Genomic DNA, 27964 nt, shown 5'->3' on the forward strand with positions numbered 1-27964 from the left:
AAGCTACAAAAACACACAAAATGACGTCATCGCGAGGAATAAAAGAAGTCCTGCACTGCAGAATATGCAAACACACTACTTAGTGTTCAGGAGGCAGGACAGAATCGAACCTGCGCACACAGTCTGCAGGTGCCAGGCGGACAAACCCGTAGCTTCACTTTCCAAATGTTTTTTGTGGAGAAAAACTAATCCGTTGGAGATCATCAGTAAGTTACCCTCGCCAAGGTTTGACACATCCCACATTATCTTTATTCATGGAGCCATCATACAAGAACCTAGTAGAGTCATTACAATTTAAAGTAGTCAGCGTACAGCTTGTTTAGCAGTACCGTGGTACCTCCATTTGATGTAACAATACGTTCCAAAGGTTTCAAACCAAACAAAACAAATTCTCCTTATAAGAAATAAAGTACATCCAAAGATACACCCAAAAATATGAAAACAATACAACATTGTAGAGAGAATAATTACAGTTTCACATATAGAAAACAACAAGTTAAATGGATAAATGAGAGGTACCTTTGCTACACATTTTTTCTTGAATTCATTGGTGTTTTTCACCTTCTTTATCAAAGTGCTGGCACTTGCAACTTTCTTTGGCACCCTGATGGCTTATTTTGCACTAGGTACTACATTTTTAAAAAGCGCACAGTGTGAGTCATTAACACGTAAAATTCTTTGATTGGACACTTCATTGCACAGAATGAAACGCGGGAAAAGGAACTTGTTTGTTACGCGCAAAATTTGGTCCTACGATAACACAGTCTGGCTTTACTACCCACTGGGAAATGAGTCAACACACAGACATTATTGTATAAATAGCTGGCAACACCAGCAAGTAGCAAGATCTTTGTTTACCAACAGTAAAGTATGGTGTGGGGCTGCATGAGTGCTGCTGGCCTTGAGGAGCTGTGGTCCATTGCCGAGAAACGTGAATACCAACATAAAACTGTTTGCCACTGTGGACCTGAAAAACTTGCTCTTTTTTTACCAGGACAGAGTTGAAACACACCTCCAAGATGACAAATGTCTTGTTGAAGAAAGTGAAGGGAATGAAGTGGACAAGCCCGTCTCCTTAATAGAGATGTCCGCTAACAGCTTTTTTGCTGATATCCGATATTGTCCAACTCTTAATTACCGATTCCGATATCAACCGATACCGATATATACAGTCGTGGACTTAAAACATTATTATTCCTAATTTTGTTATGATGCCCCGCTGGATGCATTAAACAATGTAACAATGTTTTCCAAAATAAATAAACTCAAGTTATGGAAAGAAAATGCCAACATGGCACTGCCATATTTAATATTGAAGTCACAAAGTGCTTTATTTTTTTAACATGCCTCAAAACAGCAGCTTGGAATTTGGGACATGCTTTCCCTGAGAGAGCATGAGGAGGTTTAGGTGGTAGCGGGGGGTGTATATTGTAGCGTCCCGGAAGAGTTAGTGCTGCAAGGGTTTCTGGGTATTTGTTCTGTTGTGTTTATGCTGTGTTACGGTGCGGATGTTCTCCCGGAACGTGTTTGTCATTCTTGTTTGGTGTGGGTTCACAGTGTGGCGCATATTTGTAACAGTGTTAAAGTTGTTTATACAGCCACCCTCAGTGTGACCTGTATGGCTGTTGACCAAGTATGTGTTGCATTCACTTGTGTGTGTGAAAAGCCATAGATATCAGAGGTATTAGGCTGGCACGCATATGCAGTGCCTTGACGGCACGCCCCCAATATTGCTGTTTGGGTGGAAATCGGGAGAATTTTGAGAGAATGGTTGCCCAGGGAAATTATCGTGAGGGGCACTGAAATTCGAGAGTCTCCCGGGAAAATCGGGAGGCTTGGTAAGTATGACTGGGAGACGCAACTGCTCTGTACTTCTCCCTACGTCCGTGTACCACTCCGTACAGCAGCGTTTTTAAAAAGTCAGAAATTTTACTTTTTGAAACAGATACCGATAATTTCCGATATTACATTTTAAAGCATTTATCAGGCGATAGTATCGGCAGTCCAACATTATCGGAGATCTCTATTCCTTAACATAACTGAGCACTGAGGAAATAAAGAAGGAAGGAAGGAAGGAAGGAAGGAAGGAAGGAAGGAAGGAAAGAAGGAAGGTGAAGGAGTAGAAATGTGTGCAACATTCAGTTCCAGCAGTGATGTTATCATGGAGGAGTGGAAGAAGATTGCAGATTGATGTTCTGATCCACTCCGCATCCAATAGGATTTAAGCAGAGTTAAATAATGGTTACACTAAATTATCACAATATTGGAACATGTTCACTTGTGTTGCCAGATATCTACACATTAAGGTCTGTGTGTTAGAGCTACAGCTGTACACTGACTACTTTAAAGTACATCCAAGTTGAACCTTGTGAGGTCAATTGATAAAAAGCGTGATGAAATGGGAGGGTTTTACTCATCCTGCTCCACTCTTGCTTCCAACTGGTCAACCTTGGCGGAGGCCAGCGCTCGACTCGCTATCGTCTCCAGGTGTGAAGATGGTCTACTTGGGCGAGGCTCAGCAGGTCCAGGTGCATGTCACAGCAAGAGGCGCCTAAGCGGACCTCTGGGTATAGAAGAGAATGTAGGCCTGAGTGTTGCACACTTCCTCCACGCTGCAAACCTTCATCTCCGAGTCGTTGCAGTGGACCCAGAAACCTGAGAAGGACAGGAGTTAGTCTGGAATTTGTCAGGTGTCGAGGGCGCTGACGGGCTCACCTCCTTCTGTGTTGTAGCAGTATGCGGTGTAGTGCCCTGAGCCGAAGCCTTTCCCGTGATGCATGACCACGGCCGACAGGTCGTAGGTGTAGCCGCCCCTGTGGACCGAGTGACCCGAGCCCATGCAACAGTAGGGTCTAATGTTTAGAACCTGGTCGAAGGCCACGTGGACGCCGATTTTCTCCCGATGGTTTCGCCCCGACCACCTGTAGCGCCGCACAGAGCTCGTTAGTTTCTATGAGTCCAGACATTTGAAAAAATTACAGTAATTACAACAATAATCCAAACAATTTCAAACAAAGCTTCTTAAAAAAGTTACCGTATTTTTCGGACTATAAGGCGCACTTAAAATCCTTTCATTTTCTCAAAACTCCACAGGGCGCCTTATAACGTGGTGCGCCTAATGTACAGAATAATTTTGGTTGTGTTAACCGACCTCGAAGCTATTTTATTTCAATCAATGTTTATTTATATAGCCCTAAATCACAGGTGTCTGAGAGGGCTGCGCAAGCCACAACGACATCCTCGGTTCAGAGCCCACATCAGGGCAAGAAAAAACTCAACCCTGTGGGTTGACAACCTTGGAGAGGACCGCAGATGTGGGGGACCCCGCCCCAAGGGAGACCGGAGCAATGGACGTCGAGTGTGGTCTAGCATAATATTGTGAAACTCCAGTCCATAGTGGATCTAACATAATAGTGAGAGTCCAGTCCATAGTGGGGCCAGCTGGGGGCCAGCAGGAGACCATCCCGAGCGGAGACATGTTAGCAGCGCAGATATGTGCATTTGGAACATGGTGAAATTATAAATGTGACCAGCAGATAGTGAAATTATAAATGTGACCAGCAGATGGCAGTCACATATAACAGATACGTGCAGACCAGTGGCGGATTCTGGTCTCTCAAGGAGGGGAAGCTCAATTTTGGCTTACATCATAAAATGTGTTGGTTGATGTATACGTAAAGTCTACCATCCGTTCCTTTTTAAGAAAGTGATCTGTGACCCTGTCGTACCAAAAATGCGTCTTTTCCAAGGATTTGACAAGTGTCCTCTCAATGGCCAGCAGAACTAGGCTGCTTAAACGGCCTTGGCCCATGGTGTTGCGGGTCTAATACTTAAATCCATTCATCGAGCTTCAACACATCAAAACTTATCAGCCACCTGAAACACCAGCATGGCCACCACAGTGTTTTGAAAGTTTAAGAAGACGCCTGCTGCTTAAGAAGTTGCTCTAAAGCAGGGGTCACCAACCTTTTTGAAACCAAGCGCTACTTCATGGGTACTGATAATGCGAAGGGCTACCAGTTTGATACACAAATAAATTGCTAGAAATAGCAAATTTATTCAATTGACCTTTAATAAATAAATATATATATATATATATATATATATATATATATATATATATATATATAAAAAATGGGTATTTCTGTCTGTCATTCCGTCGTACATTTTTTTTCCTCTTATGGAAGGTTTTATGTAGAGAATAAATTATGAAAAAAACACTTAATTGAATGGTTTAAAAGATGAGAAAACACAAAAAAAATTTAAATTAATTTTTGGAACAGTTTATCTTCAATTTCGACTCTTTGAAATTCAAAATACAACCGAAAAAAAGAAGAGAAAAAGTAGCTAATTTGAATCTTTTTGAAAATATTAAAAAGAAAATTTATGGAACATCATTCGTAATTTTTCCTAATTAAGATTAATTTTATAATGTTGATGAAATGTTTTAAATAGGTTAAAATCCAATCTGCACCTTGTTAGAAAATATAACAAATTGAACCAAGCTATATTTCTAACAAAGACAAATCATTATTTCTTCTAGATTTTCCAGAACAAATATTTTAAAAGAAATTCAAAATACTTTGAAATAAGATTTAAATTTGATTCTACAGATTTTCTAGATTTGCCAGAATAATTTTTTCGAATTTTAATCATAAATTAGTTTGAAGAAATATTTCCCAAATATTCTTTGTCGAAAAAACAGAAGCTAAAATGAAGAATTAAATTAAAATGTATTTATTATTCTTTACAATAAAAAAAAATTAATTTACTTGAACATTGATTTAAATTGTCAGGAGAGAAGAGGAAGGAATTTAAAAGGTAAGTGTTTAAAAATCCTAAAATATTTTTTAAAGTTGTATTTTTTCTCTAAAATTGTCTTTCTGAAAGTTATAGAAAGCAAAGTAAAAAAATGTATGAATTCATTTAAAAAAGTGAAGACCAAGTCTTTAAAATATTTTCTTGGATTGTCAAATTCTATTTGAGTTTTGTCTCTCGTAGAATTAAAAATGTCAAGCAAAGTGAGACCAGCTTGCTAGCAAATAATAAACATTTTAAAAATAGAGGCAGCTCACTGGTAAGTGCTGCTATTTGAGCTATTTTTAGAACAGGCCAGCGGGCAACTCATCCGGTCCTTACAGGCTACCTGGTGCCCGCGGGCACCGCGTTGGTGACCCCTGCTCTAAAGTTTGTCAGAGACGACCCTAGAGCTAAAGACATCATGGAAATGATGGCGCTGGACAAGCAGTCCTTTACCAGCGTTGAAAATACAGGCTTTTTTTGTCAGAACAAATATACAGGTAGACTTTGTCAAATCCACTTTTGTTTAACTCTTTCTTACGTCACATAAGCACAAACTACAGTTAAATCTACATTTAAAAAATAAAAGATGTAATAAAGATGTATAATTATTTAAAAAATCATGAACGTAGCTAGGATGGAGGGAACCCACGCTGTTACGGGGGAGAACATGCAAACTAGTGCAAACTCCACAGAGGAAGATCCCGAGCCCAGGATCTAACCCAGGAACTTCGTATTGTGAGGCACACAAAGTAACCCTTGTTCAACCGTGCTTTCCGCCGAGGGAGAATCGGTAGAAAATGGATAGACCGCATACCAAATTGCTAACATTTGAAATACGCTGCATCTTCATTAAAGGCTATTAAAATCTGCACGTTTCATCTCTATATTTAACTAAAGTGACGGTCATTCGGGAAAACAAAAGCTCTTGTGGACAACAACAAAAAGTGTTAGAGCTCCATGAAGCTAACAAAGAGCGGATTTAACAGAGCAGATGATGATAAAAACAAAGGCACTTGCCTGAAGCGCTTGAGGTGCAGCCGTAGAACCTGAGGTAAGCGGTAGATCAGAAGCTGCTTATGGGCTTCTGAAAGAACTAAAGGCTTGTGGGAGGTTTTCCGTCTTCTTTCTGATAAAGAACAACAGATGGTAAATGAAACCTTCAAAGTAACATTACTTTAAACTTTACTCATGTGCGGTGTTGCAAAAAAACCATTATTGTGCCATTAGTTGCTGGAGCAAAAGCTCTAATTAAAGATCAGAAATTAATTCATCTAAGCCACAAAAGGATAAGAAGAATTGAAACTTAGTAAACATTAACTGGAGAGACGTTGGTATTTCCTACATTTGAAAAAAATATATTATACATTGCATAAATGGCTATGCTACTTTTGCATGTGGTGGTGATAGACACTGTAGGAGACAGGAATGACGTGGGCAGACAAACAGTATAAGCATATACAAAAATAGAATGGCAAATTAACTTTATTCTGTCACTTCTTCTTTTTCTGTTTAATTCTCATCTCAAAAAAAAATAAGAGCAACTTGTGCTTTCATGGTAAATTCTCCAAAAGTCTCTTCACTAGCTTTCTCACCAGTCGCTTTTTTGAAAAAGACCAACTAGATCAGGGGTGTCAAAGTCAGGGCCCGCGGGCCAGATCCAGCCCGCAAATGAATGATCTATTGCCCCCGGGATGATATTTGAATAGTTTTAGAACAGGCCCGCAGGCCACAGCTGCCTGCTGCTGTTTTGCACGCACCAATACTCCATCTGTGTTGGCGCTAGGAATTTTCAAAATGAGGTTCCAGGGACCCCATCAAGTCATAAAAATGGGGTCCCACAGTAAATTTTTTGGGTCTCACTTTTTCGTAACCGTTTTGAAAACAAATGATAAATGTATGCACTATCCTGTTATATCTCACATTCTATATTGTGTTTTGGAAAAAGGTTGTCATAAATTTTAAATCATTAAAAAAATATATATAAAAGATAAACAATTTTTATGCATATGTAAATGCATAAAAATGTCTTATTTCCTTTACTGCTGGCGGTAGATTTTGCAACATTTTTATTTTAATATTTTCAGACTGTTTGTGTTCTATTTTTTGGCCAAAGTAAGACAAAGAAAACAATCTGAACTTGTCTTTATTTTTTTTGTTTTAATGCCATGATTTTAATAGTCCGACCCGCATGTGCGCAGATTTTCCTCCATGGGGCCCCTGAGCTAAAATTAGTTTGACACCACTGTTCTAGAGGGTTCCGATTCCTCACTAAAGTGGCAACACTGATCTCACCTGCTTCTTTTTCTTATCCTCTGGTGGACCAGGTACGTGTGAGTATACAGCGTTGAAACACCAAGCTAATTTCACAGACCGTCTCATTATACAGTAGACAGGTAGAGCTCAATCTATACGTGGCGGCCCATTACGAATAAATGAATGAATGGGAAACACTGTTTTCTTTCTGCCTTTGTCATGTTCATAGTAAGTCTATATATGCAGTCATCATACATATAAAATAAGTTCAAAAGAAAAAGTCCCACTCATCCCCACAGCCTAAGTCTAAACGTCTCTACTCACTGTTGCAGTGGTTGCAGGCATAAATGCTGCCTTCGAGCGCTTCCGTCTCAGTAAACTTAGACAGCATTTCGGTAAGGGTGCAGCTACGCTGGTAGGCCGTGGAGCCTTTGTTTACGCTGTGGTAGCGCTCGGGGAACTCCAGAGACAGGTCCCAGAATGGCTCAACTGTGTTGGACTTGTGCTTGCAGGACAGACACGTCACCTGTACAACAGAGACACAGACAAAGAGGACATGGTTCCGCTTGTGTAAAAACATTTGACTGTATGGACAAAGCGGTCAATATATAAATAAAAATTAATAATCTAAAACGATAGTTTTCCTCATGTTAGGCCTAACTACTGGCCACTTTATAAGTTACAATTACACAATCTAGAACGGGAGTCGACAACATTTGTTATCAAGAGACATTTTGTCTCTTCCGCAGAATACAAATATTCTAAAAAGCCACAAAACATAACACAGCCTTTACACATCTTTAAGTAGTAAATCCACATTTTTATGAAAAACACATTTCTTTTTGGGTTAATGGTTAGCTTACCATGAGTGCCCCCCTGCCCTTCACGCTCATCCATTCACCAATCAGTACACATTCATGGTCTCACACAGACAAAACTGTTAAACATCCAAAGGGAGCCAGAGCACCGAAAGTTGCAGACTCCTGAAGTAGAACTGACATTGTAATAGAGCAGACCTGGGCAGATTAGGGCCGGGGGCCACATACGGCCCGTTAAACTTTTCAATCTGGTCTGCCGCACATTCCCAAATAATTTTTTTGGATCTTTTAGATGGAAACCGTAGCTGCCATTATGATGTGTAGTGATGGTTTCAATTTACCTTAAATCTTGAACTACACAAAGTATTTGAATGGTTAGAATCTGGGTTTTTGGATGATTGACTAGTTACTATGGTAATCTAATTAGTTACTATGGTAACCTAATTAGTTACTGTGGTAATCTAAGTCATAGCAGCTCAGACGATGCACCAAGCAGTGTGGGTAGGGAGCATTTCCACAGAGAGTTTCCAGAGCGGCCAGCCTCAAATGCAAATGTCAGGGACAGACACGGAAGGTGATTTTTACAACAAAGTTCTAAATTTTAGTGATGTATCAGATATATCAGATTGTAGTTGGGTTTTTTTTTTACCCTTCGCGTTCATATTTCGCTGTGTTTGTTGCATTTCGCTTAATTGTAAAATATGTCGATCGAGAGGGGGTGTGGCGTTCATATGATGTCAATATTCAGTGTTTTATCGTTCATCGTTAATATTGAAAACAAAAAATCCATTACGTTTTTTAAGGCAGTCTGTCATAATGAGAGTATATGTGTATATATAAAAATATGTATAGATAGATAGGTATACCGGCCCCAAACACATTTTTTTCTCTAGATTTGCACCCCCCCCAGTCAAAATACTTGGCCAGGCCTGTAATAGAGGTTAGTCTGCATTAATACAGCTGATGAGTTTTTAGTGTATACAGAGTAAATAAAACTGCATACTTGCTAACTTCAAATGCAGCTACTGTCTTTTTGTAGAGTTGATTAAAAAAAATTACACCAGGAAGTTGCCTACAGCCACATTGTTTTTGGACCTGGCATTATTTAGAGTGTTATTTGCTTTCGTCGATCATGCACCTAGCGACTGTAGGAAAAAGGTTTTATTTGGAACAGTTACAATAATCAAGCATATCAATTTTGAATATTCCAGATCTAAAGAGGCTTTGTGCTGAAAAACACTGACCTGGCTGAGTAGCTGCCCATGAAAGATGGTGTTAAGAACCTTCAGCACTTGTTTGGAGAGCTTCCTCTTGGTGATGGGGATGACTATCCTGCGCTTGGAGCCCTCCGTGTCCAGCTCTTGCTGCACCTTATCCAGCAGCTCGCACAGGAATTCCTGTGCGTCCTGCTGGTCGTATCCCCGGAATGCTGGGATGAGGTTCCACACCGAGTGCAGCATGGCGAACGGGGACACCAACGACCAGCGGCCCGACCACATGACCCTGAAAAGCGTATGCAACTCATGACACAGAGACATCTGCTGGCGGGTGGAGCAGCGAAGCTCTTTGGGCTGAACCAACTCGGCAGCCTGAGTTGGCGGCGGAGCGCACTCCTTGTTGCCCATTGTCACATTTCCCAGCGGACTTGAGGTCAGCTCCGCCTTACCGCTGCTGACAACACTTCCCGCCGCAGGCTTCAACCCCTGCGAGTGGTTAGTCTTGGCTAGCAGCTCCTCGGTCTCGCACAGGTCCAAAGTGAGAAAACACTCCCTGAATTTCTGCAGGTGACTCAGCACTTGCAAGATGGAGTTCATATAGCACGTGTTCCCCAGGTTGCGCAGACCGGTGACCCCTGGAGCGAGTCGACGGCGAGTCGTCGAGTGAGCCGCGTAGTACCGCCTCAGTTTAGCAGCTCTGCCGTTGGGAGGGGCCTTCCTTGACAAGGCGAGGAGGGAAGGCTTCTTCAGAGGAGGGGGAGGCAGGCGTTCCGGAGGGTCACGGAACTTGCAAGGAATGAGAGTGATGGTCGAACGCGGCGCCTTAGTAAGAAGCCTTGCACTCTTCCGAGGGGGGACACTGCCCAGCTCTTCCATTAGTCTCCTTTTCACCTCCTTTTTCTGTCTTTTCACCTCCTCCAGCTTCTCTTTGCGTTCGTTCTGCAGCTCCCGATATTTGCTCATCCACCGCTGAAGCATCTTTGCCAGGAGACTCTTTCTCCTGTGGCGCAAGGCCAGCTGCATGGGAGGCTGCGGGGCGCTTTCCCCAAGGCGGTGGGTGCACGCCCCCCAAGCCGAGGAGCGCAGCGAGCGTCTGCCCGGGCTTCGGACAGTTGAGAGTGCCCCCCGGAGGAGCTTGAGGTCTCCCTCCGCGTTGTCGTTGAGTACATAGTCTCCGCAGGCAAAGCAGAAGACGTCCAGCTCGCGCACCTCCATGGCCAGCGGGTGGTGGGACTCCTGGAAGTGTTTGAGGGAGTGCTCCTCCATGAAGCGTCCACAGGCAACGTAGGAGCACTTGAGGCAGGCCCACACCGAATCGGTGGTGCTGCAGTCCACGCAGTGCCATTTCTGCGGATTGAGGATGGAGTGGTTGTGGCCCAGGCGAAGGCGCACCACATGCTTACAGCGATCCATCTCTCCACATGCACATGTGCCCTCAGTGGTGGGACGCACGTCCTCTAGCTGGGCAGCAAGTCATTCTGCGGGCGGCAACAACACAATGAGACACATACTGTATCTACCCAACAGGTTTACATTTGACATTGCCCAACAGTTCACCAATTTCATGGATTTAAAAAAACATTTTTCACATAAAAATAGATGTACCGTATTTTTCGGATTATAAATCGCTCCGGAGTATACGTCGCACCGGCCGAAAATGCATAATAAAGAAGGAAAATAAAATATATACGTCGCACTGGAGTATAAGTCGCGTTTTTGGGGAAATTTATTTGATAAAATTCAACACCAAGAATAGACATTTGAAAGGCAATTTAAAATAAATAAAGAATAGTGAACAACAGGCTGAATAAGTGTACTTTATATGACGCATAAATAACCAACTGATAACGTGGTTGGTATGTTAACGTAACATATTATGGTCAGAGTCATTCAAATAACTATGACATATAGAACATGCTATACGTTTACCAAACAATCTGTTACTCCTAATCAATAAATCAGATTAAATCTTCTTCCTCGATGTCGCTTCTAAATAACTCTGCCAACTCCAAAAGTATGCGCCGCTTCCTCTTTTCGTTTTTTGCTGCATATTTTACTCCGTCCAGCTTGTAATCGGCAGTACATGATTTCCTTTTCGGTGCAATTTTTGGTCAGCCCTTGTCAGTTTTTATAAGTTACCGCCAATGTTGAAATGATCCATTTTAATAGCCACGCCTGTTCACCGGAACCCGCTCCAGAGAGCACATCACACCCGCCTTCATTACCTCCACTGGCTGCCTGTCAAATACAGAATCACCTTTAAAATACTCCTCACCACCTACAAGGCACTCCATAACCTGGCTCCACCCTACCTCTCTGACCTCCTGCAGCCACATGTCCCGTCCCGTTCCCTCAGGTCTAGTGATGCCGGCCTCTTGGAGGTCCCCAAGACCAGGCGCCAAACCTGGGGCGACAGGGCCTTCTCCGTGGCTGCCCCCTCTCTCTGGAACGTTCTCCCCAGGCACATCCGAGATGCCCCCTCCCTCCCTACTTTCAAAACCACCCTAAAGGCTCACCTCTTCACACTAGCCTTTCCAATCTGACCCTTCCCTTAGTATTTCTTTATTATTTTTCTTTTTTTTTTTTCTTTTCTTGCTTGCTTATCTTAGTTTTCATTTCTAATAAAGTTGTTTTTATTCTCCCGTCTCCCAACTACAGGCAATGCATTTTTAACAATGTTAAGTGTGAAACAAGTGTAAAAAGAACTGAATTGACAGATGAAATGAAAGCATTTTTTGTAAAAGAAGTGCATGTCTCTTTTTTTATTTGTCACACAAGGGTAAAAAGAAGCTAACGACTAAATAAAACAACAAAAAAGTGTTTTTTTGACAATGGTGACACACTTATGCACGTTAATTACATCACTACAATGTTGTGTATTTCATTAGCATTTTGTTGCTGTTCTATGACAAAGTATTGAATTGAATAAACAAGTTTATTTATATTGCCAAAAAAGCCAAATAAAAAGCACATAATAATCATTTGAAGATGAAATGAGTTGTCATGAGATGAGGCACTGTATATGCCCAATACGCTAATTGCTGATGTCTCCTCTCGGGATGGGTACCGACCGAATTCCGTCAGTACTACTGGGTACCGAAGCAGGTAAAATCAAACGGTACCATATTTCAATGTTTGTGCAACATGACGTCACGTCCCGTTGCAAACAAAAACACAGACCCAAGCAATTGGCAGGCAAAGCATCATATTATTTGCGGACAGTCTCTTGTTGCGTTTTTCCATGACAACAAAGCAAACATGCCTGAAAAGTACGGTTCAACTTTTTAAAATGCGATAGCTCGACCCCGAGAGGGACAAGCGGTGGAAAATGGATGGATGGATAGCTTGAAACTAATTTGTTTTGGGGTTTGTGCAGCCCTTTGAGACACTAGTGATTTAGGGCTATATAAGTAAACATTGATTGATTGATTGAATTTACATAGCAAATGCCATATACAGTACATGCTATTGATTAGGATTAGCATTATGATTTCAACACTTATCCAATTTTTTACACCAAAATTTCAACTAAAATGAATGTTACAATTAAACAGCTAGTGTGTATTCGGTACAATACTTATAGTACTAAACAATATGTAGGACTCAAAAGACAAGACTGGAACATTCACCTTAATGGCAAAGACTATTTCCTAACTATAGCAACTCACCAAGGACAAATTCAAATAAATGCATACTTGCAAATGAGACTCAGAAATGCAAGAACACAAGGTAAAACAGCTGGACTGCACAGTCATCAGTTCACAGTTAAATGTTAAATATTTTTGCATTTATTTTGTAATTAAATAAATTACCTCGTGAACAATGTCGGTATCGATTCACAAGAAGCGTACAGGTAAAGGTATCCATCCCCAGTCTCTTCAAAGTTTTGTGCAACTTTAGAAACGTGGTTATTCTTTATTTATATGTTACTGTTATTGTTAATTCCGTATTTTATTCATATGCATTTCATACATTCTATTTACCTACACAGTATTTGCAGAATTTTTCAAAAGTTTTTTTCTACTTTAGTCAACTGGGGTTGTTATAAATGTGCTAAAAACAATTATAATTTGATTGTAATTGGATGAATGATTGTCCAACCTAGTGTTCCACCATGCTTTGGATTTCTAAAACCGATCGCTAGCACTTTTCATCCTCGCTTTGTGCTCCACCATCATCAATCTTTAATTGTCCTAATTTCAGACTATGACCCAAAAGTAATTAAGCAAATACTAATTATGCATCTCAGTTTGCATGATTTTGACAATTTCATCTAAAAACGTTTTTCCTCAGCAAAATGACAGCATCATCATATCTACAGTTCCGGACAGATGAATTTGCCAAACTCAAACATGAAAGATTGACAGCCCATCTGAAATCAAAGCAAATGGTTCCAATTCCCAGAAGACTGATAAGATATTTTTGTAAACCAATCAAATTAAAGCCACAACTTCAAACAATCATGCCCTACAATGATAATAACGGTCATGTTTGATGGACACCGTGAGAGGTACTCTTAACAATATGTTTAGGATTGTGGTACACTACACAGCGAAACATGCTTAGGTTTGCGGCCCTATGGACTGGCTGACTGACGTCAATGTAAGCAGTTTTCGACATAACCGAATAAGAAACCAAAACTAGCCATTGCTGGCACATTTGTGACTTTGGTTACAAGCATATAAGGAGAATAGGAAATGGTTTTATTCTGACTGCAATCAATCTGTGGCAGTGGGTAGTCTAATAAAGCATGTGCATGTCATCTTTTTTTTATAAAGCATGTGCATGTCATTTTTTTTATAAAGCATGTGCATGTCATTTTTATAGACACTATGGGAGTGACAAGAAGTGAGCAAAAAACATGAAAATAAATATATTAAGAAATACAAATTCTGTCATTTCTTTCTGTGTTTTTTTGTTTACGTCTCAAGTAAGATGGGCTGTCTTTGAGCGCTCTTAAATGGTGGAACCACCCACTGCTTGTTTGAGAAAATCAATACAAGCTTTATTTATTAGTTTCTGCAAAAAGTATAGTCACTAGATTTGTCGCTTTTTTGGAAAAAAAAAAAAAGACTCGTAGGGTCTGGTCACTCGCTAGATATAGCAGCAATGTCGCTAAGTCAGCAACACTGTTCCCTACTGCTACATCCTCTTATTATCTGGCAGACCATGGGCCTCATCTATAAAGGTTGCTGCACACAATTAAATTGGATCAGCAGCAAATGTAAAATGTGCAAACATTGGTGTTATTAGAAAATGTTTATGCTAAAAACCTTGTGTATCACAACGTACTCTTTCGACCATGCGGAGAGCTGACGCAGAGTTTTTTAAACCAGTGTTTTTCAACCTTTTTTGAGCCAAGGCACATTTTTTTATTGGAAAAATCCCGAGGCACACACCACTAGCAGAAAACATAAAAAAATTAAACTCAGCAGCCGATATTGCTAGTAAAAAGTAGTTCTCGCAATTGTTGGATATAAATTCAAACCATAACCAACCAAACATGCATCAATATAGCTCTTGTATCAAAGTAGGTGTACTGTCACCACCTGTCACATCACACCCTGACTTATTTGTACTTTTTTGGTGTTTTCCTGTGTGTAGTGTTTCCTATTTTGTTGTTGATTGTCATGTCATGTACAGATGTACTTTGTAAACGCCGTCTGCTGCTCCACACAGTGTAAGTCTTTGCTGTCGTCCAGCATTCTGTTTTTGTTAACTTTGAAGCCAGTTCAGTTTTAGTTTAGTTTTGCGTAGCCATCCCTAAGCTTTAATGCCTCTTCTTAGCGGTACTCGCCTTTTATCTATTTTTTGGTTTAAGCATTAGATACTTTTTTACCTGCACGCTGCCTCCCGCTGTCGTCTGCATATTGTGATCATGATAATTGTTCCCGACATCCACAAAGCAATTAGCTACCTGCTGCCACCTACTGATATGGAGGAAAATTACACGGTTACTCTGCCGAGCTCTAGACAGTACAGACACTCAACAACAACACAGAAACTTTGCTTTGATCAGAAAAATCTGCAGCTTATTCCAAAATGATTGTGTGTCTCTCTTATGTAATTGCTCACTGGAATAATGTTGTGAATGACAACTGTGACATTGTCGCCCACATCTGTGGCCCTTTTCCAAGGTTTCTCATTGTCAACCCAATGGATTGAGTTTTTCCTTGCTCTGATGTGGGATCTCAACCGATGATGCCGTTGTGGCTTGTGCAGCCAGTGATTTAGGGCTATATAAATAAACATCAATTGATATATATAAAAAAAAAATGTTTCTTCTTTTTTTTCTGTTTTTCATTCTATTTTAGTTACTTTGAGTTTACAACTCCCTGGCACTGTTTTGTACTGTTATTGTACTTATTTTGATTATTATTTTTGTCAACTGTTTGTAGATGTTGCAATTTATCAATAAAGGTTTATAAAAAAATTATAAATAAATAAAAAATAAATACAAAAAACAACTGCACATTATTTGCGGATTACAATCACTTCTTTGCTAAAAATATTTTCAACCCAATTAGGGGACGACTAGTCTAGGGTGTACCCCGCCTTCTGCCTGAATGCAGCTGCCATAGGCTCCAGCACCCCCGGCAACACCTAAAAGGGACAAGCGGTAGGAGGATGGATGGAGGTGAAATGAAATCTTCTCCCACGGCACACCAGACAATATCTCACGGTACACTGGTGTGCCGCGGCACAGTGGTTGAAAAACACTGTTTCAAACAATGAAAACAAGAAAATGAATACCACATTAAGCACATACCCACATGCACTATAAAATACATAGCTAACATGAATTGATTAATGTGGACCCCGACTTAAACAAGTTGAAAAACTTATTCGGGTGTTACCATTTAGTGGTCAATTGTACGGAATATGTACTGTACTGTGCAAACTACTAATAAGAGTTTCAATCAATCAATCAAGGCAACACATATCTCACAATGTACAAACTGTCCTGTTATTGTGAATAAACAATATTGTACAATATATTTCTGAGAGCCTAAATATGACAATATGGAGCTTTATAAATTGTACATGCACTTATTATGTGGTGGGCCATTGAAGTATTCTTTATTTTGTTAATTTTTAATTGAATGATAACACTGCATAGATATGTCAGAAGGTGTGTCTTTGACTTTGTCTATGGCCATACAGTGAAAAGTATTTTCTTTGATTAAAGGCCAAAATACGTGGATTGCAGCACAATAGTTTGTTTGATAAAATCCTGTTACGAATTTTGAAAATAAATATTTCTCTTTTTTCCTCTACTTTTAATATTTTACAACACAGATGGAGTGCAAATGTTTTGATCTCAGGGAGCCATGCTGCATATACTGTACGCATCTACTATATAATATGTATGTATTATTATTATTACCACTTAAATATTTTATAATATAAACAACAGTACAAAAAAACTATTTGTTATGTAATTGTGTACATGCCAATTTACCAAAAGAGCTTTAAATATTGCTCAGGGTGACCACTTGTGTCATGTAACAATGTTTGCTTTGCATTACTTGACAAAATAAACAATATACATTATTTGGACACAGATTTGGGCAACAGAAAGCCAGATTATGAATGATTTACTTAATCACAGCAACAGTTCTCAGTAATGGTGGCACTCAAATATTGCCATTTCAATTGTTATTTTTTATTAGATGTGATATTATTTAGCCCTCCATAAATAATCTTTCTACAGTGCTTAATGTAATAAGCATCAATCTGAAAATGTTTTCTTCTTTGGAGTTGCTGTCTCCCTTCATTGAAAGTCCAACATGTGACACATGTACAGTCGTGGTCAAAGGTTTACATACACTTGCAAAGAACATAATGTCATAACTGTCTTGAGTTTCATTACTTTAGTCCCAGGAACAACATTCCTACTAATCCATTCCTACTAATGGGGTGGTGGTAGTATTATGCTCTGGGCCTGTTTTGCTGCCAATGGAACTGGTGCTTTACAGAGAGTAAATGGGACAATGAAAAAGGAGGATTACCCCCAAATTATTCAGGACAACCTAAAATCATCAGCTCGGAGGTTGGGTCTCACTGCGCTACCTACACTAGTTTTTGGGTTTGTACCATCATAATGTGTTTCTAAGTGAGGGCAAAACAGGTAGCATCAAATCTATTTGTGGCAGTCCAAATTTAATTGTGGCGGGCCGCTACACATACCGTATGTAAAACACTGATGTATGTCGATGTAAGAGGGCACTTTTAGTAACAAGAACAAGGTGGACCAGAAATTGATGGGTAGGTCAACAAAAGAGGGACCGACTTCACTGTACTAATAATTCTCAACATTGAGCATTATTATCTTTGAAAAGGCAATGGATCCTATTACCTTATTTCCTTGAATTGCCGCCAGGTATATAGTATGCACCTGCCTACAAATTACTGCCGGGTCAAACTCATTTCCCAAAATAATTAGCACATGCTTAGCATTACCGCCGACTCAGGATTAACACCGGGTCAAACTCGTTTCGCCAAATTTTATTTTTTATTAGCGCATGTCTAGAATTTCCGCCGGGTCGAACTCGTTTCGCAAAATAATTAGCATATGCCTAGAATTTCCGCCAGGTCAAACTCGTCACGTCACAAGTGACACGTCACCTGTCATCATTTTCAAAATGGAGGAGGCTGATTTCAATAATTTTAAATCGCATAAAGGGAAGAAGATTAAGAGCTATTCAGTAGGATTAAGGTCCAAGCTATTGAATATGCTAAAAAGAACAGTAAGCAGCTATGTTTTATTAATATACCGTAGCTGCGTGTGTCAAATATGAGTCATTAATTGGCTCCCGCCTCCTGGTGGTAGAGGGCGCTAGTGATCCTTCTTGCGACTACTCGGCTGCAGAAGAAGTGACAACAAGCAGCAAGAGTGAGCAGCGATCGTTTATTTTTTCCTCTCGCTTGCACTTTTAACATGGAGGATTACATATCTAAAATAAAACCGTTTTCTAAACTGGACTTTCAATCGAAGCAGGAGCTAATAAAGGAAGATCTCCATCGAGACATAGAGACTTTTAAAACTAAAGAAAGATAAGGAAGACTTCTATAAATAAGTTATCGATGCTTTTGATCAGAAGGAGCTGCGCATGGACTTCATTTATAAGTAAAGGTAAGACCATAATAACGTTTTTTTTATTAAATGTGCTTTACACGATGGTATCCTTACATCACACTCAAATTTTTAAGCGCAGGCCTAAATTTACCACATGCCTTTGGTAAGCGCCGGAATGAGAAAAGTTTTTAAAATAATTAGTGCATGCTTGCCTTTACCTCATGCCTTTGGTAACGCCGGAGTGAGGAGAGGTTTTAAATTAATTCGCGCCCCGGCGGCAATTCAAGGAAATACGGTATTCAAAAAATAAGGATCATGACAGTAGAGAGAAGGAAAGATGTGCTTACTGTACAAATTGTTGCCTTGATCAGATTTTTGGAAAAACATCATTAAGTTTGACGAGAACAGCAACTCTTGGGGCTTTCAGCCATATCCACTATCATCAACATCTACTGGAACATTCTAAAAAAAAAAACAAGAAATAACAAGAAAAATCAATGGTTATAATTCAAATGCACCAAATTTCCAGTTCAAGTCCTGGGTAGCATTCAAGTTATCCCTGCTGTCAAATCCATGTTACGCTTCGTGTTTGAGCATCTGTGTGTTCACCAGGAATCTGGAGTTTAATCCATGCGCCTTGAGCAGGATTTGTACAAACTACTTAGAACTCATGCGGCTTAGATGATGTGGCAACTTGGAGGTTCCGCTTCACATTAGCGGGGAACTCTTCTGTTGAGCGTACCGCAATGCAACTTTTACAATCGAAATGTATCAAACCCATTAGAAAATACAAAAAATACATTGCAAGAGTAAACATTAACTGAAGGAAGTGAACTGATTATCAGTAATTGCACAAATACAGAGGCTCAAATAAACTCTGCTTCTTCCTGCTCCTTTCCGGGACTGTTGAACTGTGTGAATATGTGATGTTCTTTAACATAACTTTGTTAAAAAAAAAATAAAAAAAAATATGAATTTAACTTGTGCTCATACTATGAAAAATTCTGTTTCAAAATCTTAAACATCATTTTGCTGCCAATACTAGATAAGATTAAAACTGTTTTAAGTGAGACTGAAAACTGTGAACGTTGTTAAAGTCCACATAAAACCATCGTTGCAGGTCAGTCTGTTAATGATTGTCGTTTTGATGCAACAATTACAGCTAATTAAAAAAAATAGTTTTGCTTAGATTATTAGATCAAATATTCAGGAAAATATGCTTATTTCTCAACAAATAGCATCAAACTAACTTTAAAACACTGGCATATTGTCACCACGAATTTAGAAATTGATTACTTTTATCTTCTTTTCAATACATTTAGACTTTGGGATTTAGTAACACAATTTAGGAAAATGTTTTGATCTAGTCTATGTTATTTATTATTATTGCCAAGCAAATATTCTTATAAGGTAACAACTGTACAAAAATATGTATATTGTGCCAGCCTGCCAATAATATATTGAAAGCATCTCATATGCATGCCAAGGTTGTAAAGAAAATGTGAAAATGTGAAGCATCATTTTGAACCTGTTTAAAAAAATAATCTGAATCTGAAGTTGCCCAAAAGAGCTTTTAATACTGTTAATGGGGACTACTTGTGTTATGCAAAAAAATGCCTGCTTTGCATTACAAACTTCCATCCATCCATCCATCCATCCAACTATCCATTTACTACCGGAGAAGCGGGGGGTGCTGGAGCCTATCTCAGCTGTATTCGGGTGGAAGGCGCGGTACGCCCTGGACAAGTCACCACCTCATCGCAGGGCCAACAACAGAAAGACATTCTCACACTAGGGCCAATTTTAGTGTTGCCAATCAAACTATCCCCAGGTGCATGTCTTTGGAGGTGGGAGGAAGCCGTAGTACCCGGAGGGAACCCACACAATCACTGGGAGAACATGCAAACTCCACACAGAAAGACCCTGAGTCCGAGAATCAAACCCAGGACCTTCATATTGTGAAACACATGCACTAATCCCTGTTCCACTGTGGTGCCCATGCATTACCAACTTGACAAAATAAATAATAAATACAGTATTTACAAAAAGAATTGGCAAACAGAAGGCCATTTTCTTTCCTCTAAATCTCAGCAACTGTTCCCAGTCATGGTGGAGCTTGCACGTAAATATTGCCATTCCAACAGTTATTGATTACTAGATAGGACAGTACTTAGCCCTCCAAAAAAAATAAAAGTGTAAACGTAATAAGCATTATCTGTGGGTTTTATTTATACCAAACAGTTTAAAATACCCAACATCGAATTGTGAAACCATGAGATGGATGGTCATGCTTGTAACTTAGTTTGTTATAATGAAAATTAAGCACCTATTTATGTATGAGCAACTCAGTTTTAAATTCCTGACCATTCTGCGACCACATAAGTAAAATTAGATACAAATCCGTCAACACAAAATGCTACAGAAAACGTTCGTTAATTATAAGATCCACCAGAGCAAGGACTGCTAACTTTTTCTAAAAATATTGTGCAAATCCACATAAAACCATGTGATACACCTCAGGTTTGCACGAAAAAAAGCTTTGAACTAAAGTTTTGCTGCTTGTTTTGTGTAACAATTGCATTTCATATTTCAATATCAGATCAAAAGTCAACTAGTCAAGTCAAATGTAGACATTTTATATGCTTATTTCCATGCAAAGCCATATCTAAATACTGGCATTCATGTCAATGAAAGTCCTTGTGTATGTTAAATTATTAATGTTATTATGCAGTTACAGCAAATAACTGTTTAACATAAAGCTCAACAGTTATATACTGACGTGTTAAAACAACAATGACAGCGAATACAAAGATATCTGTGGACTTTACTTGTTAATATTTCTCTAATGTTGCGTCTATTCTCACAACACTGTCGACTGCAGTTGTTAATCCCTGCTCGTCCGCTACTTGTCCGTTTTCCACATGACACAATAAATACATTATTTAAACAAAGAATAGGCAAACAGACAGACATTTTTTTTCTTGAAATCTCAGTAACAGTTCTCAGTCATGGCCTGAGGCTTGCACTCAAATATTGCCATTCCAACTGTTATTGATTACTAGATATGACATAACTTAGCCCTCCCCAAAAAAAATGACACGTGTCAATAAATGTCCACGTGAACGTAATAAGCATTATCTGTGGGTTTTGTTTGTACCTAATAACAGTTTAAAATACCCAGTATTGAATTGTGAAACCATGAAATGTTCCTGCTTGTAACTTTGTTAGGTATCATCAAAAATAAGCACCTATTTATGTATGTATTAAATTCCTGACCAATGTATGCCAAATTTGATAGAAATTTGTCAACACATAATACTACAAAGTTTTTCTACAAACATTGTGCTAATCCACATAAAACCACTTGATGCACCTCAGGTTTGCACACAAAAAAAAAAACGCTTTTAACAGTAGTTTTGCTGCTTTTTTTGTGTAACAATTGCGTTTCATATTTCAATTTAAGATCAAATGTCAGCTAGTCCAGTCAAATGTAGACATTGTATATGCTTATTTCCATGCAAAGCCATATCAAAACACTGGCATTCATGTCAATGAAAGTCCATGTGTACGTTAAATTATTAATGTTTTCATGCAGTTACAGCAAAAAACTGTTTAAAATAAAGCTCAACAGTTATATACTGATGTGTTAAAACAATGATAGCAAATAGAAAGGTTTATTTGGATTGTACTGTTAATATTTCTCTAATATTGCGTCTATTCTCACGACACTGTCAACTGCAGTTGTTAATCCCGGCTCGTCCGCTACTTGTTGTCCGTTTTCAACACGACACAATAAATACATTATTTAGACAAAGATTTGGCAAACAGATGGCCATTTTTTTTCTCTAAATCTCAGCAACAGTTCTCAGTCATGGCTTGAGCTTGCACTCAAATATTCCATCCATCCATTTTCCACCGCTTATTCCCTTTCGGGGTGGCGGGGGGCGCTGGCGCCTATCTCAGCTACAATCGGGCGGAAGGCAGGGTACACCCTGGACAAGTCGCCACCTCATTGCAGGGCCAACACAGATAGACAGACAACATTCACACTCACATTCACACACTAGGGACCATTTAGTGTTGCCAATCAACCTATCCCCAGGTGCATGTCTTTGGAGGTGGGAGGAAGCCGGAGTACCCGGAGGGAACCACGCATTCACGGGGAGAACATGCAAACTCCACACAGAAAGATCCCGAGCCTGGATTTGAACCCAGGACTGCAGGAACTTCGTATTGTGAGGCAGACGCACTAACCCCTCTGCCACCAAATATTGCCATTCCAAATGTTAATTATTACTAGATATGACATAACTTAACCCTCCAAATAAAGGTAACACAAGTGTCAATAAATGTCCATGTGAAGGGTAATAAGCATTATCTGTGGGTTTTGTTTGTACCAAATAACAGTTTAAAATGCCCACTATTGAAATGTGAAAACATGACATGCTCCTGCTTGTAACTTTGTTAAGTATCATCAAAATTAAGCACCTATGTATGTATGTATGTATGTATGTATTAAATTCCTGACCAATCTGCGACCATGTATGCAAAATTAGATAGAAATCTGTCAACACAAAGTTTTTCGACAAACATTGTGCAAATCCACATAAAACCACCTGATGCACCTCAGATTTGCACAAAAAAAAAAACGCTTTCAACAGTAGTTTTGCTGCTGGTGTTTTGTAACAATTGAATTTCAAATTTCAATTTAAGATTACATGTCAATTAGTCCAGTTAGATGTAGACATTGTATATGCTTATTTCCATCCAAAGCCATATCAAAATACTTGCATGGCACACTACCATGGCTTGATTAACATGGACCCCGACTTAAACAAGTTGAAAAACTTATTCGGGTGTTACCATTTAGTGGTCAATTGTATGGAATATGTACTGTACAGTGCAATCTACTAATAAAAGTTTCAATCAATGGCATTCATGTCAATGAAAGTCCATGTGTATGTTTCTCACTGGCACTCATTGAGGGCGGACGCTCCACTTTCCTCTCCCTTATCTCTCCTGCTTGCTCCTTTGTCTTGTCTTTCTTGATGCCTCTTTTTGCACTGCTCTCCAAATCTAAACGTTGGAACCATTTAACTCGGGTTTGGGGGAACCTGCTTGTCCTAACGGAGCGGTTGTTGCTGGACACGCGACGGACTGTTGGAAGAAGAAGAGGTATGTGTAGATATCCACCTATTCGAAAATATGACAACAGGACATTTGCTGATTGGAGTAAGTGTTGCTCTGGTTTATCGACAAATTGGAAGTTGCTGGCAGTCTTCCAAGTACCCGAAAGTTGCCATAAATGATTGGAGGATGCGGGAAGAACTGTGGACACTCTTGTGATTTGGATATCAGTGGACGGTCTGTCCCCCTATCCAACACCCTTCACAGGAATCCCTTAAGGGTGATGGACGGCTGGGCAGCGCCTTAAGAGCTGCACTCTGCCACCGTGGCTCCCACTCCCTCCCCTCTGTTGCAACATGTATGTTGTAATATGTACATTTGCTATGGAGTTTTTTTTCCCACTCCAGACTGGGCCCCTTAGGGGCAATCTAGACTGGGCCCCTTAGGGGCCCAGTCTAGATTGTATTTTTGTACTCATCCTTCCTAAGCGTTTACCTTTTTCCCATCTTTTAAGGGTGGCGCCTTGTGGCAACCCATCAGCGTTCCTGTTCTGTGACCTTGTACACTGTTTGTTGGTCTAATCTTGAACGGGTTGGTCCATCCATCCATTTTTACCGCTTATTTCCTTTGGAATCGCTGGTGCTTATCTCAGCTACAATCGGGCGGAAGGCGGTGTACACTGAAAACAAAGTTTTGTTGTACTTGGGCAATGACAATAAAGACCTACCTACTTACTGGAATATGTTATGTTGGGATATAATTAAGATAAAGAAGGATGAAGTGATTAAGAAATGTTTAGTCTATATATATATATATATATATATATATGCTTACAATAGGCCATGCAACTAATCATATTTTCTAAGTTCCAGTTGGAACTGGGTCCAAGTCCAAGCACACGCACATTCACTCTTATCATCCACATTCTTGCTACTATTGACGTGGCTTCTTTGCCGAGGTCTGAAGGACAACCCCAGATATGAAGTCGGATTCCAGGAAGGAGAAGGCAGAGGAAGATTCCACGGCTGGAAGCAGACACCTCATTGCATATTCAAACATTTTGATACATACAGAGGGAGGAGATCTTGGCCCATGTGGAGGAGTTTAAGTACCTCAGAGTTTCGTTCAAGAGTGAGGGAAGATTGGATCGTAAGATCGACAGGCGAATCACTGCGGCTTCTTCAGTAATGCGGACGCTGTATCGATCCGTTGTGGTGAAGAAGGAGCTGATCCGAAATGCAAAGCTTTCAATTTACCGGTCGATCTATGTTCCCATCCTCACCTATGCTCATTATCTTTGAGTTATGACCGAAAGTACAAGCGGCAGAAATGAGTTTCCTCCGCGGGGTGTCGGGGCTCTCCCTTTAGAGATAGGGTGAGAAGCTTGGTCATCCGGAGGGAGCTCAAAGTAAAGCAGCTGTTTCTCCACATCAAGAAGAGCCAGATGAGGTGGTTCGGGCATCTGGTCAGGATGCCAACCGAACGCCTCCCTAGGGAAGTGTTTAGGGCACGTCTGACCGGTAGGAGGCCACGGGGAAGACCCAGGACACGTTGGGAAGACTATGTCTCCCGGGAGGAGGTGGACGAAGTGGCTGGGGAGAGGGAAGTCTGAGCTGTTTTGCTTAGGCTGCTGCCCCCGAGACCCAACCTCGGATAAGTGGAAGAAAATGGATTGATGGAGCGCGAGAGGGAGGGCGCCCTGTTTAATGCTACTACAAGGACAGATAGCACTCAGACACATTGTATTAGAATTGTATCTAGAATTGGCTGTAGTGTGTGAATGTGAGTGTGAATGTTGTCTGTCTATCTGTGTTGGCCCTGCGATAAGGTGGCGACTTGTCCAGGGTGTACAACGCCTTCCGTCCGATTGTAGCTGAGATAGGCGCCAGCGCCTCCTGAGACCACAAAAAGGGAATAAGCGGTAGAAAAATGAATGGATGGAGGGAATGAATACCTCTGATTTAAAGTTTATACATCGTTTCCTCTTTGAAAATCCTCTGGCTCCTTATTAAATGAATACATCGACACTACCTACCTACATTATTAGGGTTATCACACAGTTACAGTGAATAACTGTTTTAAATAAAGCTCAACATTGATACATTGACGTGTTAAAACAACAATGATAGCGAATAGAAAGGTGTGTGCCGTTTGTACTTGTTAATATTTCTCTAATATTGCGTCTATTCTAAGGACACTGTCGACTGCAGTTTTTAATCCCGGCTCGTCCGCTACTTGTTGTCCGGCTTCCACGCCACATCTGAGTCGGTCCACCTCGCCGTCTCCAGTTCGGCGTCGAGGCAGAACAAAGGGGCCAGAAAGGGGGCTGCTCTCCGCGAACTTTGTTGAGACAGCGCGGTCACCAAGTTAGCTCGCGTCTCTCCATGCTAGCCCAGACCAAACCGCGGCTCCGCGAAGGGCTAGCGGCGCCGCGCCATCTGCTTTGGCCCCGCCGCCGCCGAGGAGGGCACCCCGTCGGCCGCGGGTGGCCGCAGAGTCGCCGGTGGGTAGCTAACATAAAGACGCGGTTGATATTGCTGGGGTTCTGCTTTTAATTGAAGTTGACCTAGCTGCTGTTGTTGTTGGTCGCCGACCGTCTGACTACTGCTTAATAGCTAAGGCGCCGCAAAGCGTGTCCAAACTCCCCGCTGACATCCACGATGCAAAGCTCGCTAATGGAGGCTTTGTCTGCTAGCGCAAAGGTGATAAAGGAAGATAACGTTACCATCGCCGCAACGCATCCATCCCGCACACGAGAAGGGGGGGGGGGGGGAACTGCTTGTTGTCCTCCTCACTCCCAGATTGAACAACCCAACTCTCGATGGGAGCCCGGAATCCGCTGCTCTGATTGGACCGAAGATGATCGACAGCCGGCCTCCCATTGGCCGAGTGGCGGAACAACAGGCAGCAGGATGGACCCACAGTCCGTCCACCCACCCACCGTGCCCACATGGAACAATAACCGAGGATCAGAACTCAAAGCTGGGCTAGGAGGAGGAGCTGACCTCGGTGTCACAACCGCGGTAGGTGTTCATTGAATGACTTTTTTGTTGCGTGGTCTCCATTCAAATAGATGGGCTCGAATTAGCATGAGAAATACCATTTGAGTGACTATTTCATGTTCTTTAGATATGATTGGGCTTTTATTAATTCAGGTGTCCAAAGTGAGGCACATACCAGGGGTCTGCAACCCAAAATGTTGAAAGAGCCATATTGGAACAAAAACATAAAAAAAAAAAAAATGTGTCTAGAGCAGTGGTTCTCAAATGGGGGTACTGGAAGGTATGCCAAGGGGTACGTGAGATTTTTTTTTAAATATTATAAAAATAGCAGCAATTCAAAAATCCTTTATAAATATATTTATTAAATAATACTTCAACAACGATATTAATGTAAATTCAAAAGCTGTGAAAAGAAATGCAACAATGCAATATTCAGTGTTGACAGCTAGATTTTTTTGTGGACATATCCCATGAATATTGATGTTAAAGATTAATTTTTTTTGTGAAGAAATGTTTAGAATTAAGTTCATAAATCCAGATGGATCTCTTTTAGAAATCCCCAAAGAGGTAACTTTAAGTTGATGATTACTTCTATGTGTAGAAATCTTTATTTATAATTGAATCACTTGTTTATTTTTTAACAAGTTTTTAGTTATTTTTATATCTTTTTTCCAAATAGTTAAAAAAAGACCACTACAAATGAGCAATATTTTGCACTGGTTATACAATTTAATAAATCAGGAACTGATGACATAGTGCTGTATTTTACTTCTTTATCTCTCTTTTTTTTAACCAAAAATGCTTTGCTCTGATTAGGGGGTACTTGAATCAAAAACATGTTCACAGGGGGTACATCACTGAAAAAAGGTTGAGAACCACTGGTCTAGAGCTGCAAAAATATAACTTTTAGACTTCCTTTTACGGTCATTCATATTTGAACTTTACAGTATGGGTTATGGGTTATACCAGAGGTTTTCAACCTTTTTTCAGTGATGTACCCCCCTGTGAACATGTTTTTGATTCAAGTACCCCCTAATCAGAGCAAAGCATTTTTGGTTAAAAAAAAAAAAGAGATAAAGAAGTAAAATACAGCACTATGTCATCCGTTTCTGATTTATTAAATTGTATAACAGTGCAAAATATTGCTCATTTGTAGTGGTCTTTCTTGAACTATTTGGAAAAAAAGATATAAAAATGACTAAAAACTTGTTGAAAAATAAACAAGTGATTCAATTATAAATAAAGATTTCTACACATGGAAGTTTTGGGGATTGTAATAGAGATCCATCTGGATTCATCTACTTAATTCTAAACATTTCTTCACAAAAAAATAAATCTTTAGCATCAATATTTATGGAACATGTCCACAAAAAATCTATCTGTCAACACTGAACATTGTTGCATTTCTTTTCACAGTTTATGAACTTACATTCATATTTTGTTGAAGTATTATTCAATAAATATATTTATAAAGGATTTATGAATTCTTGCTATTTTTAGAATATTTTTTTTTAAATCTCACGTACCCCTTGGCATACCTTCAAGTACCCCCAGGGGTACATGTACCCCCATTTGAGAACCACTGGGTTATACGTACTTGTATAGCGCTTTTCTACCTTCAAAGTACTCAAAGCGCTTTGACACTATTTTTGTGTTTGTGTCATG

At 40.1% G+C, this 27964-nt stretch overlaps 1 protein-coding gene across 2 annotated transcripts; it reads right to left on the reverse strand.

Annotated features, from left to right (window-relative positions):
• Positions 1-226: 226 nt before the first annotated feature.
• Positions 227-26243, reverse strand: usp49 (ubiquitin specific peptidase 49). 2 transcript variants are annotated; one of them, XM_061874206.1, is made up of 7 exons: positions 26023-26243; positions 18518-18632; positions 9119-10569; positions 7381-7582; positions 5821-5929; positions 2716-2921; positions 227-2655 (listed from the first exon to the last, which is right to left on the reverse strand). In XM_061874206.1, the coding sequence occupies exons 3-7, from the start codon at positions 10502-10504 to the stop codon at positions 2552-2554; spliced, it is 2007 nt and encodes a 668-aa protein (XP_061730190.1). In that variant the 5' UTR covers positions 10505-10569; positions 18518-18632; positions 26023-26243; the 3' UTR covers positions 227-2551. The 2 variants fall into 2 exon arrangements, with proteins under 2 accessions (XP_061730190.1, XP_061730191.1); XM_061874207.1 differs by lacking the exon at positions 18518-18632.
• Positions 26244-27964: the final 1721 nt, after the last annotated feature.

Source organism: Nerophis ophidion, linkage group LG16 (assembly GCF_033978795.1).
Source record: "Nerophis ophidion isolate RoL-2023_Sa linkage group LG16, RoL_Noph_v1.0, whole genome shotgun sequence".
In the NCBI taxonomy this organism is placed as follows: domain Eukaryota; kingdom Metazoa; phylum Chordata; class Actinopteri; order Syngnathiformes; family Syngnathidae; genus Nerophis; species Nerophis ophidion.